Source organism: Serinus canaria, chromosome 20 (assembly GCF_022539315.1).
Source record: "Serinus canaria isolate serCan28SL12 chromosome 20, serCan2020, whole genome shotgun sequence".
NCBI lineage: Eukaryota > Metazoa > Chordata > Aves > Passeriformes > Fringillidae > Serinus > Serinus canaria.
In genome coordinates, this window is record NC_066333.1 from 10,244,209 (window position 1) to 10,257,202 (window position 12,994).

At 47.0% G+C, this 12,994-nt stretch overlaps 1 protein-coding gene across 4 annotated transcripts; it reads right to left on the reverse strand.

Annotated features, from left to right (window-relative positions):
• Window positions 1-665: 665 nt before the first annotated feature.
• Window positions 666-12,290, reverse strand: LSM14B (LSM family member 14B). 4 transcript variants are annotated; one of them, XM_030232125.2, is made up of 10 exons: window positions 12,060-12,290; window positions 7,846-8,009; window positions 7,367-7,502; window positions 6,788-6,904; window positions 4,831-5,001; window positions 4,629-4,706; window positions 3,497-3,658; window positions 3,171-3,324; window positions 2,303-2,482; window positions 666-1,959 (listed from the first exon to the last, which is right to left on the reverse strand). In XM_030232125.2, exons 1-9 carry the CDS (start codon window positions 12,178-12,180, stop codon window positions 2,311-2,313), a joined length of 1,275 nt encoding a protein of 424 aa, XP_030087985.1. In that variant the 5' UTR covers window positions 12,181-12,290; the 3' UTR covers window positions 666-1,959; window positions 2,303-2,310. The 4 variants fall into 4 exon arrangements, with proteins under 4 accessions (XP_030087985.1, XP_030087984.1, XP_030087987.1 ...); XM_030232124.2 differs by having other exon boundaries at window positions 4,629-4,709; window positions 12,060-12,287; XM_030232127.2 differs by lacking the exon at window positions 6,788-6,904 and having other exon boundaries at window positions 12,060-12,287.
• Window positions 12,291-12,994: the final 704 nt, after the last annotated feature.

Consider the following 12,994-nt stretch of genomic DNA (forward strand, 5'->3'; position numbering starts at 1 on the left):
GGGAAGAAGGGCTCACAGGTAACAAGCCCTGGGGCTGAGCCACAGCCACCAGGCCCCTCTGCTCCTGGACAGCAGGAGCCAGGCAATCACCTGGCTTCACACTAACTTCAGCAGTGTCAAGGATGTATTTATGCCTGGGAGCTGAAGCTTTACTGTGGAAACAAGGGAATTGATCCCACTCAATTGAAAAGGCACAGCTACATGTGAATAATGGTGATTACACAGGAGCAGTGAGGATTTCTCCTCCCATCTTCTGCCAGGGCAGTGCAATTCCATCTCCACACTTAGAGCCACAGTGGCTGCTTCACCAGCAGCAAAATTAGAGCAGCTCTGAGTGAGCCATTTCAGCACAGCCCAGCTCAGAGGTGTGAGCCAGGGCCTGCAGCAGCTCCTGGGGAACCCCAGGGCCTCCCTCTGCAAGGCTGGAGTAACATAACCCTCATTAGGCTGAGTCCCAGCATGGGAACCAGGCAACAGTACAAGGTGCAGTGCCTAATGTGGGTGTTTCAGCCTTTTTCCAATACTGTATAACACTTCCAGGTTTGCCAGAGCTCTGCAGCCAGGTTTTCTGCAGCTTGGATGGGAGCCCTGCAAGGACAGGTGCCAGAGGAGGTGTAGGGAGTGATGTTATGGAGCTATGTACAGAACAGAAGTGGAGGGAAACATTAAACATTTACATGTTTATTATAATTACAATTTACATTACTCCAAAGAGCAGCCCCACTGCTATGTTCTAATTCTCAGCAATAAAGTCCTACAAAAATAAATCCAAGCTTTTACAGTAACCTAGGTCAATGCATAACTAAAAAAACTTGAGCTATGTAAGGGGTTCAGTCATCAAGGTGCTTTTTCAACAAAATTCCCTACCAACCAAAAACGGGACACATGCCTATAGCAATTTAACCCACTTATTTCATGCAAACAAAGGTAACCCCTCCCTCCCAGCCCTCTCCCCACATACAGATTTTTAAAAACAAAAGAAAAACAACTAAACTATTTACAGTATGGGGGTATAGAGGAAAGAAATTAAACATGCCCATCTGTTAAGCTTCATTATATGGTCTCCCATCCCTAGTTGAATGAAAACATTCCAAAGAGTTCCACCACAGTCTACAGAGTACAGAGAACTGTTTGCATTTGGTGCTGCCTCCAGCGAGGTACAAACCGAGGCAAACAAGTCAGAGCTTCAGGTCTCCTTCCTAGACAGTCACTACTGCCAAAAACTCTGCACATGAGTGGGGACAGTCACTGCTCCCATCCCACATGGTGTCCTCACACTCCAGCCAGGAGCTCCAAGCCCCAGGCATTCCCAGCACCCTGCAGCTCAAGGCAGAGCCACGGTCCTGTGGTACCTCCAGCCCAGCAGCAGCCCACAAACAGCTGTACAGTCAAACACTACTACATGATCAACACTCCAGTATTCCCAAGTGACAATATACACAACTCCTCAGCACCAGGAATCCATTTCTCCAGATACCAAGTGCTACTTCACACCTGCTGCCAAGATCTGTGAGACCAGCAGCACCAAAGGATCCATTTGGTTACTCAGAACAAACAAATTATAGCTGGTTTATTTCAAGTGAGCTTTGGTTCCGTGTTAAAACAGCATGATTTCTCTTCTCCAGGGTTCAGAAAAGGAGTCTGACTTTGAGCTTAGACTATAGCAGCCTTGAGAGACCCAGAAAGAAGAACCGTGTAAGTTAGTCTGCACTTGAAAAACACAAACAAAAAGAAAAGACACCCTGAAGAAGGTACCCCTGAACACATTCCCTCTTCCAAAAAATATTCCAGCAGACAGTGGCTGGTCCAAAGGAAGTCCAAAATATAAGCAGTAGTACATGAAATTCTGTCGCTTGAGCTGAGACAGTAAACAATATGAACCATTTTCCCACGTTAGTGCAGCAGTTGGTTGTTTTCTTTTTATATACAGTTTCATTCTCTCAGGAGAGATGTTTGAACCTATTCAGAAAAAAGGTAGAATTAGATTTGATATTATGGGGTTCTTCTCCCAAGAAGAGAAATAGCAAAGCTCACACCCCTGTATCAGCTGAAATGCTTAGAGAGAAGCAAAAAGCTGCTTGCTTGAGCTGAACCTTTTCAGACAGGTGAGACCTAGAAATCAACATGTTAAACCACCCCTATCTCCTTCTACCCTTTAGAAATATCAGTCAAATCCAGTAAGGAACAATTATTGCTACATCATTTAGACTGGAGGGCAAAAGAGACTGCACAGACAGTTCAGTCAAGGAGTAAGAGACAAACCTGGCTCAGAGAGAGTATTTACTCTTGCTAGAGCACTTGCCTCTGAAGTTACACTCTGCCAGTACCAGCTCTGTGAGTGGTTTGGTTTCTCCTCGCTGCTCCACTCCCCCTTCCACCTCGAAATCCACCTCGGAAGCTGCGGCCACGAAGGAACCGTCCAGACACTCCAAAGGTCTCTGTATTGAGCTTCCTCTCCTCAGCCCACGTAGTGCGCCTGGAACTGAGCAAGGCTGAGTTCAGCTTGAACACAAACATTAAAGAACCACCAGCTCACTTAGAGAGGAAGCCTCAAACCCCTGATTTTGCTGAGCTGCACTGCAACAAGCAGCAGCTGCAGTGTACCTGCTCTAAGCCATCCCCTCTGCAGCCACACCACAGAGCCAAGGGAACCCCTCATGCTGACACTAAAGGGATGTCTCATTTCTCCAGGCACTTGATAGCATCAGTGGTGGCAGTGAAAGCTGAAGCTTTCCCTTCATATTCCCAACATTTAACCTAATGCATTTCCATAGCCAAAGCTGACCTCTCTGCCCCACCTCCAGGCTTAGGTCACTCCTGTCTGCCAGCTGCACCTTCAGTACAGCATGACCCTGATGCCTCCTCTCCCACAAGCCAGATAAGGAATTTGTTTAAAATCAATGGGTTCAAAGTCAGTACTGGGAAACAGAAATGGTAACTCCTCTATCATAGTTTAGGCAAGTGTATCATATCAGCTGAAATGTTTTTTGTTTGATCTCACTGCATGAAGCTTGGTTCACATCACTTGTGAGCTACCAAATGCATGGCAATATTCCCTGTCTAAAGTCTATTCTAAAATTTTTAAATAATTAAACCATGTCACATAGATTATGTCTGAAATTTTATGCCTGAAATTCCCTTTAAAAACCAAGCTTTTAAAATACACTTACCTAGATTTCAGTTCTGAAGAAATGTTGTCAAAGAAAGACTTGGATTTATCATAATAGCAGTTGGGCCCCAGCAGGTCCTCCTCTGCGTTACCATCATTGTTTTGGGTTGCCACTCCAGGGTCCCCTTTTTCTTCCCCCGTCTCTGCTTTGTCATCTGAAGATAATGAAATGTATTACACCTCCTTGAGGCACACACTGCAGAGCCATCTGTTCTCTTGCTCCCTCAAACAAGATTTAAGTAACCATGCAGTTTCTCAAAACCAGTTTGTCTATGTAGTTCTTGTTTACTACTAGCTCAGCAATTCATATTTAATGAAGGCACAAACCTTTAAAGTTTAGTTTCTTCTTGAATTCTTTATCAAGCTCCTCTCTGTTGAATTGTGCATTTGCACTTTCAAAGTCAAAGTCACCTTCAAACTTTATTGTATTTTCCTTCACAGTAGTTGGTCTGTTTTGTCCTCTAGAACGGTTTCTGGTTCTCCTGTTTCCTGAAAGCAGGAGAGTTTAAACACTTGGTAACGCACAGGGAGGTTACATGGCTTGCTCAAGACCAGAGGAAACCAGGGATAGAACTCAGGAGTTTCTGGCTTCCAGTCCTGTGGTTAGGCCACACCTCTTTGAAAGCAACTTCTGATTTTGGCTGTAGAAGACACATTACAGCAACACTTTAACTTTCTGTGCAGCATTCCTGGATGTCAGTCTTACCACTAAGAGTGCACCCAACTTTCCTTCCAGTGTGCAGAGGAAGTCAGAACAAGCACTACAGCAATAAAAGCTGAGAGAGGTGGGGAAAATTATCTGTCTGCTCTTCACCTGCAAACACAGCACTGTAATTAGCCTAAAACCCATCTTGATGGCAAAGGTCTCAGAAAATCCAGCGAAAGACTCATCTACCCACAAAGGGAGCTTGTGCTCTGTCTAGTTTCTGGTTTCCAACTGAGATTTTTTTTTGAAAAACTATGACCCATTCTACACACTAATTAATTTGAAGACCTGAGAGTCTGAAGTGTTGTTTCCTCTCCCTTCTCCTTTTATTTGGGCAGAAACCTCTTTGAATGTCACTTACTTCTGGCCCATGCTTGTACTGCCACTTTGAAATAAGAATTCTGCTCTATGGAGGTAAGTGTTCCATAGCTCCTCTCTTTTATAAAAACCCTGGAAAGTCTCAAACAGGCTGCCTCTCCCAGTAAATATACTTGAGGTTTCAGAGAAATCGAGTTGCTGCTGCCAAGTCACAGCATTGATTTTTATGACATACCTGCAACTTTCTAGAAAAGGCGCTAGAACTCTGTCCCTGGAATGTTCTGAACTTCTGCGACTCCAGAAGCTGTTTTGTTAGGGAAACATCTCTGGATGCCCAAAGCTTTCTCTCAGTCTTCTGTCAGTTAATCCTTCACTGAAGTTAACACCACTTGCCTTCACAGGCTGTTGAGACTGTTTAGCATCAGCTTAACCTACCCGATCTTCTCCTTTGAGGTCTTCTGTTTTCATCATTCACCTGTCCTTGGGTTTGCACAGGTGCTGCCTGAACTGTATCTACTGAATAAGAAGAATAAACTTTAAAGGAGCACAAGAACAATCCCCAGCCAGCTCAGGGTTGTAGTGCACCTTGGAAGGCTGCTCCAGCCCAGCAGTCAGGGCTGAAGCGGTGTGTACGTACCGCTCGCTTTGCTGTTGGCCTGCGGGACCTGCCGGGCGCTGCGCGGAATCCCCGGAGTAACCTTCACTGGGGGCAGCTTTTGGGAATTCATGCTGTCAACTGGGCCAGTCTGGACAGCCTGCTCTACCATGGGGCTTTTGCGGACTGGGTGAACAGAAGGAAAGCCAGCACCTGGAAAAGATCCCAATGACTAAGTGCCTCTCAGAAATTGAGCCAACACCATTCAAACCCTGCCCACTTCTAGGGAGAAACCATTTGGTCAAGAATGACTCAAAGCCTTGAGTGTGCATCTACAGGCTAAGTTTAAGTGGCACCAGGTAAGGCACCACTGCCATACAAGTCATGGCTCTCACATCCGGAGCCTGTTTCAGGAAATATACCCATATATTTCTTAAAATCAAGTTAGACAAACATTAAACAACCAAGCCAAGTCAGTCACTCACAGTTTATACCAAAATCTAATTTCTGCTTTATGCAGGATTTTACTTTACATGATAACTTTAAATCTGAAACAAAAATTCACCATTTTGAAACTGTTCAACAAAGTTACCCCACTTTGTCAAAAAGGTTTTGCAGCAAAAGCTTAAACACCTCAGCTATATCCCCTTTTGTAAGCCGCTTTTAGAAGTCCTTCAACTTCATTGCTTATTGTTAGAGCTTTCAGACAAAGAAAACCTGAAACCAGACCAGGATCTCAAAGTTACCCTTTTAAATTCCTTCTTGGTCAAGGCCAAAGTGTTACCAAGACTTCTGTTGCTCTTCCATCCAGGCTTATTTATTCACACTACAAAACATGTAAATACTTTTCATGGTTTGGTATACCTTACACCAATTATATTAAAAAGTGACAGTCTTCAGTACTCAGAAGAAACACTGCATTCTAGGTTTAATTAGAAGGTTTGGAGTACTATAGGTTCATGTAGTTATGCATAAGAACTGCTTGGAAGCAAACTTTAACTGAATATATTAAAAGAGCAAGAAAAGTGAAAAACTGAAGAGTCCACACAAACCAAGCCACTGACACTTCTGGGTCACCCAAGTCCAACATGAGATATACCCAGTAGGTTACATCATGCAGGTTCCCAGTTAATGTATACCTGGAAAACTTGCAAGGAAGACAGACATATCCTAAGGATTATTGAGTAGGACAAAGCTGATGTGCAAGTTTAACATGAGAAAGTTTCAAAGTTTAGCCAGAGTACTGAGAAACTATGTACAGATAGATGGCCAAAAGCAGAGAGTAAGTAAAAAGCTTCATGCCAACACAAGCATACATGCTTAAGCTAAAACCAGATGAAACTAATGATCATGTTTTAAATGCAGGCTGCACCTGGTCACCCTGCTCTGAGGAAGGTCAGTCTGGTATCTCAACTCAACCTTCTCTAAAGATTTTACACATATAAGCAAGCACCCAAAACCATGTTATCTCTGCTACTCAGGAATCACTAATTGTTAGTCATGCTTTACTAACTGGGAGTCTGGACAAGGTACAATGCCCCATCATGCATGAAATCTACCCTGATGTTTCCTCAATTATAGAAAATACAACCAATTTTTGATGAGCCTAAGTCTCCAACCACAAGGCCACCCGCAATTGAAGCAGTGTGCTGCTTTTTCCAGGAAAGGCTGACCAATTCCTCACCCAAACCCTATGGTGACACATGTTCCTGGACAGGATGCAGAACATTAGCATCTCTAAACTTCATCCTTCTCCTGATACTTACACAAGAGGATCCACTGTCCTGGACTTTTCCTTTCTCCTGTCTCTCTAATTGATACTTCTAGGACAGGAGCAATCACACTTCACATAATGAAAGGCAAAAAAAAGCTGAGAACAAACTAGTTCTACTGGCATTACCCATATAAGCACTATCATTCTAGAAGGGGTTAACAAGAACAGTGTTTGCAAGTGCCATGCAGTTCTTCCAAATATTTGGAGTCCTCAAACTGCTGTTACCCTTGGAAGAGAGCTGATGGGGCTCTGAAGACATGTCAGGCTCTGAAACAGGTTGTGGAGACGGAGAAGAACTAGGGCTGGAAGCAGCTGCTGATGCTGGAGGGCTTACCAATTTCTCTAAAGAGATAGAGGGAAGAAGAGAGAGCAGAGATACATGGATAAGATACAAGGTAGTGAAACATCTGAAGGACTTGGAAAGAGATACAAGATTCTCTAGAACAGCATTAGAGCAGCTTATTTACAGTCCTCTCTGGAAATACAAGTTCTTTTTACATGTGATGTGAGGTGTGTTAGATTAGAAATTAACTGGCCTCAACTGTCAGGTATTCCCATTAATTCCAGAAAGAAACTTCAGCTATTTAGTTTGTTTCTTTCATGTGTGTGTGTGTGTGTGCACATGCAAGTGAAACATAGGCCTCCTTGCAGTAAAATCATTGCACAAAGTTGTGAGCTGCTTATTCACTGCTCCTTGCAGCCTGACACTTGGCAAGGAGTTTGGTGTTAGTAACTGTTATTTGCTTTCACAACAGCTGCATACAAGACCATCCCTCCATTCTAGCAAGTAACGTTTGTACTTACCTAAACCTAAGGAAGCTGCATACTGCTGGCTAAGCAAAGAGCTGGCAGCAAGCTGGCTGTAAGGTGGCATACCTCTAAACGGGCTGTAAGGCACATGTGGCTGAAAAGATGATGTAGAGGCAGAGCCCAGTGAAGACTGTAACAAGACAAAGCACATTTCCATTTACAGTGCCCAGTAGTCAACTTGCTTTGGCAGTGATTCTTTACTTCATGTACAGCATTACTAAAGCTTAAGTAAATTCTGAGAAGGTTTAGTTTACCTCTTTATGATTTTCCTGCATTCTCAGCTAGATCTGGCTTTTGTTGACTGGAGTCTTAATGCTGCTGCTACTTTAAACATTACAACAAAATTCAGGATGCTTTAAATAATCTGAAGGTTCCTGGAGACACTAACTTGCCTTTATTTCTATAAGTTTTTACCAAAATGCAATCTTCCAACACCAATCTCAGCTTTTCACCAACACTTCAGGCTAACTTACTTGGACGATGGCAGGATCTTGTGGCAGAGTATGCTGAGCTTTTGGAGGTTCACAGACAGTGATGTCTTTGATGTCACTTCCTCGAAAAATAATGTACTCATAGATTTCTTCTCTGGGAGGAGCCGGTCTGTCTGTGGGCCGGTCCTCGGTCCCGAAGGATCGCACTGGAGCATGGAAACGGTGACATTAGTGCAGAACTGCCACTGCAGCACTCTGCAAGCTCACGTTCACGCAATTAAAAAGCATTCCTTCAACACTTGCCATTTCTAACAACAACAACAGCTACTTCCAGAACCCTCAATCTCCTTCTCACACACATCTGCTCCCTCAAATGCCAACTTTTTCAGCAGCCTGTGTAAACAGTTTTGTTTACATCAAGCTGTGAAGGTAAAGACCACAGACCAGCTGGAGTGAAGAATCCTACTCCAAACCCAAGGACTTCCCCACAGTGCTGTACTCTCCTTCCCTCCCCAGCAGCTGTCCTATGCAGGCATTCAGCTCCAGACAACTGCAACAGACCCGGAGAGGCCCCTGAAGCAGCAAGGGGAAATCATAGGAGCCTTTAGAGTTCAAATCTGCACCTTTGGTTTCATACATTTATTATGCAGATAGAGGTGGTTTTATCAATGATAAAAACTTCCTATTAAAATTCCCTCTCTACTCCAATGTCACTGTTTTTATGATTAATGTGACTACAAAGCAAGCCATCAGTGATAAAATCTAAGTGCTTAGGGAGGCTTTACTGAGTGCCAACTACCAGAATACTCAAACAGACACTAACCAGCAATGTCACACATCAGAGTGGAAAAAGTAAAAGACTTCAGCTGACTGTGGCAACTACTAGGTAGAAGCATAAATTAATTTGAGCCATTAAGTAAGAAGAGGTCAGACTGGATTATTGGCACAGGAAAACAGCACAGTTACATCACTGTGGCACTGACAGGTAAAAGCTTGAAATTTCAGCCACACGTTACAGAAACTCCCAAGTTCACTAGGTGGCTGCTTTCTGTCTTTGAGAGGCACTCCCAGTTCAGATGAGTACCAGAACATACTGGCTTGATGCACATTTTCTGCCAATGGAAGAACTCAGTATTGGACTCCCTCAACTGCTTCTAACAGGTTATCACAGAAACACTGAAACATCTCCACCAGGAAAAGCCACTCTTCCTGTCACACAGAGGGGGGCACCACATCCTCCCAGGAAAGAGAACACCAGAAGTGTATGCACTGAGCATCCCCAGCACACCATGCTGCTTCTAACTTATACAGAGCATTGGCAGTTGTAGCCAGGGATACTCAAGAGTCCTGTTCCAGGGTGTATGCAGGTGGGTCACCTCACATCAGGCAGCACTTAGTGCCACAAATGGCCTTCGCTCCTGTTAACAGACAGGTGAGCTCCCAAGGAGCAGGTGAATGCCAGAATGTCCCTGTCACACTGCTCAGCACCTCAGTTTGCCCCTAACAGGAACGGGATCTTCACTGGTACAAGGACAAGCTGTCAGTCACTTCCTTTCAATGGCCATCTTCCATGAGTTCCTAGGGTAAATAACCTCCCCAAGTTATTTTAGATCTCCAGCTGCTGTTTGATCATATTACAGCTGTAACCCAGTCAACCAGAAGCAGATTATAAACTGAAAGCAATGCTTGTAGCCTTTTGGACATGAACTGTACCACGGATCTCTCTGTTCAAAATTGGATTATTACAGCTCATGGCATGATGTACTAAAAGTATCCAGGGCTCCTGCAGGATTCCATAGCTAACTTGGAAAGCACCATGATCAACCCATCATCTTCCACACGGACAAACACACGACCTGCAAAGCCCAAAGCTGCCCAGGCAGCCTCACAGTTGGCTGGTCCCAAGGTTTCTAACACAAAAGGTGTGGAAAGCAAAGTCCTTGTTGTAGACAAAACAGGGCTGTAGGAGTTGAGCTTGCCTGTCCCTGCACCTCAGGTGTTTAACTGTTTCTGGCACAGCAGAAAGTGCAGCTTAAAGTTCCTGTGGAAGTGGGAAGGGCTGTCTACCATGAAGTTACTGACAACTGCTTACAGATGAACAGAAAAAAATCAACCCCACAACACTGCAGCTCCTGGTTTACAACACAGTTCCTACTCATGTAAGGCTGTTGAGATTAAGCTCAGAAGGGGCAGAAAGCACAGCATGACTGACTGGAAAGCAGAGCTTATGTAGATAATTTGTTCAAAAACTCCAATTTCTTTAGACTTCTACTTAAGGGGGAGTGAGTTCCTGACAGGACAGCAGTGGGTTTAAACTTCCTTTGTTTGCAATTTAAGTTTAGTCTCTAACAAAACAGACAACTTTCTTGTAGTGATGAATTAAGTCCATGGAATCTCCACCATTTAAGATTCTGTGCACGTATTGAGGTTTAACAAATATAAATCAATTGAAGTCAGCCTGGCTTCAAGTGAGAAGCTCAACCAGATTTCCTGAGGTCTCTTTCAATTTAAATATTTTTTATGAATGATAGAACTGAAGAGAATGGTACTTGCATTGCACATGGAAGTGTTTAAACAGTGGCATCCAGGGTTTAACCACAATTTACCTGCAGTCTGGACAACTTCAACATCATGTCAGTAATTCATGGCCCTTCTAGTGCCTCAGAGATAAAGTGTTTTAAACCACTGACACCACACACCGAGTTGATACTGCCTTGTTGCTACATTTGTAATTCTGACACTAATTTTGCTTTGCTATAAAGTCTCTAAATTTGAAAAACCCCTCTGAGCTACAATGAAAAGGGGGGTTTGTGATGTCAAGTTTATAGAACAGCTCTTTAGGTAGAGAAAAATGTATTCCCCACCTACTGCAACGACCACTTCTTAGGCATTCCAATTCGTCAAAACTGAACACTGGGAGACCAATAAATACAAGAACTGCCAGAAATCTTATCCAGTGCATATAGTTACTCACATCATAAAGCACTTCAATCACACATGCCTTTGAAACACACCAGCTCTGAAGAAGCAAGTGCAATGTGTAAGGCAGGACTAGGTAAGAAGCATTTCTTATTGCTGCAGGGTCAAGGTGAAGACCTTTCTGCACCTACAGGAAAGGAACTGCATCCTTCCAGCAACCTCTCAAGTACTTTAAGCCAAGCACTAACACAAACAGCTCCATTTGTGCATTTAAATAAACAGCTACATTCCTACAGAAAAAGTGAATTTGAGAAAACTCGCATTTTTAACTTCAGAAAACACTGTAATGGACGTTAAATAATGTTCAGCATCCTATAAACATCATTATGCTGGGTAAACACTGGGGCACAGGCTGCCTTGCGGGTAGTTGTGAATCTGGCAAGTCAGCGCCTCCTGCCAGCAAGCAGCCTTTCAAAACAAAAGGTGTTTGTTTTGAGGACAACCCCGATGGCTGGCTACAGGCAATGAAGAACGTGTGAACTGCCCAGAATAAGGAAGGACAAAACTCAGGAAAAGAAAAAGCCGATGTACATTAGCTGAAGTAGCCAAGCTGGACTTGAAAAGCAGTACAGGAGTAAGTTCATGTTTGAGGGACTAGACAAGACAGGACAGGTTGCACTGAGATGAAATACAGGAGTTCCCAGCACAGGTGACAACTGAACCCAAATGACACTGTTTCAAAGATAACGATCAGCATTTCTACAGGGAAACAAAATGTAAAGCCTCGCTGAGGAACCAGCAAGGTCGGCGAACTAGACCCACGTGCAGGTGGCCCACAGTGCTCTGTGCAGCAGCTCCCACCCTCCTCACCTGAGCAGAGTCCAGTTATCGATCACGGAAAGAACAAAGACACAACAGCAACTGTTTTCTCAGCGCCGGCCTGGGGCCCGCCTCGAGCCGAGCACAGACACACAGCCGGGCACAGCCGAGCGAGGGGAACAGAAGCACGCACCGCGATACCCAGCGTCACCTCCCCGCTTCTGACAATGGCCAGGGGAGCCAGCGCTGCCGGCAGCGCTTCTGCCCGGGAGCTCCTGGGGAGAGCCGAGGGCTGCTCAGCATCCCGGGCCCTGCCCGCCCCTCCGGCGCGGCCCCTGTCAGTGCTGACTCACGGAGAGCAGCAGCGCTCCAGACCCGGGGCTCCAGCCCCACCGCAGCCCCACGGGGCGGGCGGGCCCCGGGCACGCTCATTGTTCCCGGCACAGCGGCCCCCGCCGCGTCCCCTCAGCCAGCGCCGGCCTAGGCCCGCCCGCGCCCCCCACAGGGCCCCGCCTCACCCTTGGCCAGCGCCACGGTGGAGTTCTCGGTATCGATAGTGTAGAGGATGCCCTCATAGCGGATCTGCGCCTTGGAGATCAGGCTGATCTTGCTGCCGATGTAGGGGGTCCCCGAGCTCATGGCGGCGGCGGAGCCGGGGCAGGGGAAGGGGGTCCCAGAGCCGCGCGGAGCCGCCGCGCCGCCCACGCGCACTGCGGAGCCAGGACCCTACCGCGCGCGCCTTATATAGGGCGGAGGGAGACGGGCCGGGGGGAGGCGGCGGGGGGCGTGATGCGCTACCGCGCATGCGCCGCGCGCTATTGACCAGACGGGAGAGACGGGGTCAGACGGGGAGGGGCGGAGGGGGAACACCCGGGGCCCGCGTCACGTGACCAGCGCGGGCGAGGGTGCCACGTGCGCCGCGGGGCGGGGCGGGGCCAGGCGGGGCGGGGCGGGAGTGCGCGCACTTGGCTTCCCGCGCTGCCGCGGCTGAGGGGAGCGCGCGGGGAGGGGCGGCTGTGGGCGGCTCTGTGACACTGCCCCCTGTGTGGCACCGCTCCTCGCCCGGGTGGCACTGCCCTTTGTGTGGCACTGCCCCTCACCGGGTGTTATTACCCCTCGCCGCTGTGGTAGAGCTGCTGTCACGCAGCGCGGGGATAAGGAGACCATGGCCTTCCCGTCACAGAACAGCCATGGCCGCCTCTGCCCAAGCCCCTTCTCCCTCCGGTGCCGCGGTTGGTGCTGGCAGAGCCGCGGGTGCCCGGCGGGCCCTGCTCTGTGCGGGTCGCTCCGCGCCTTTGTTCTGCTGGCCCGGCCCGGTTTGGCTCGGGTCACCCCGGCGTGGTCACCCCGTGCCAGGCTGCAGCTGGAGGATGGGGCCGCTCCGTGCGGCGTCTCCCGGGAGCTCTCCGGCTCCCCGGCCATCTGCGGGTCAATGAGAGACAACCGGCAGCAT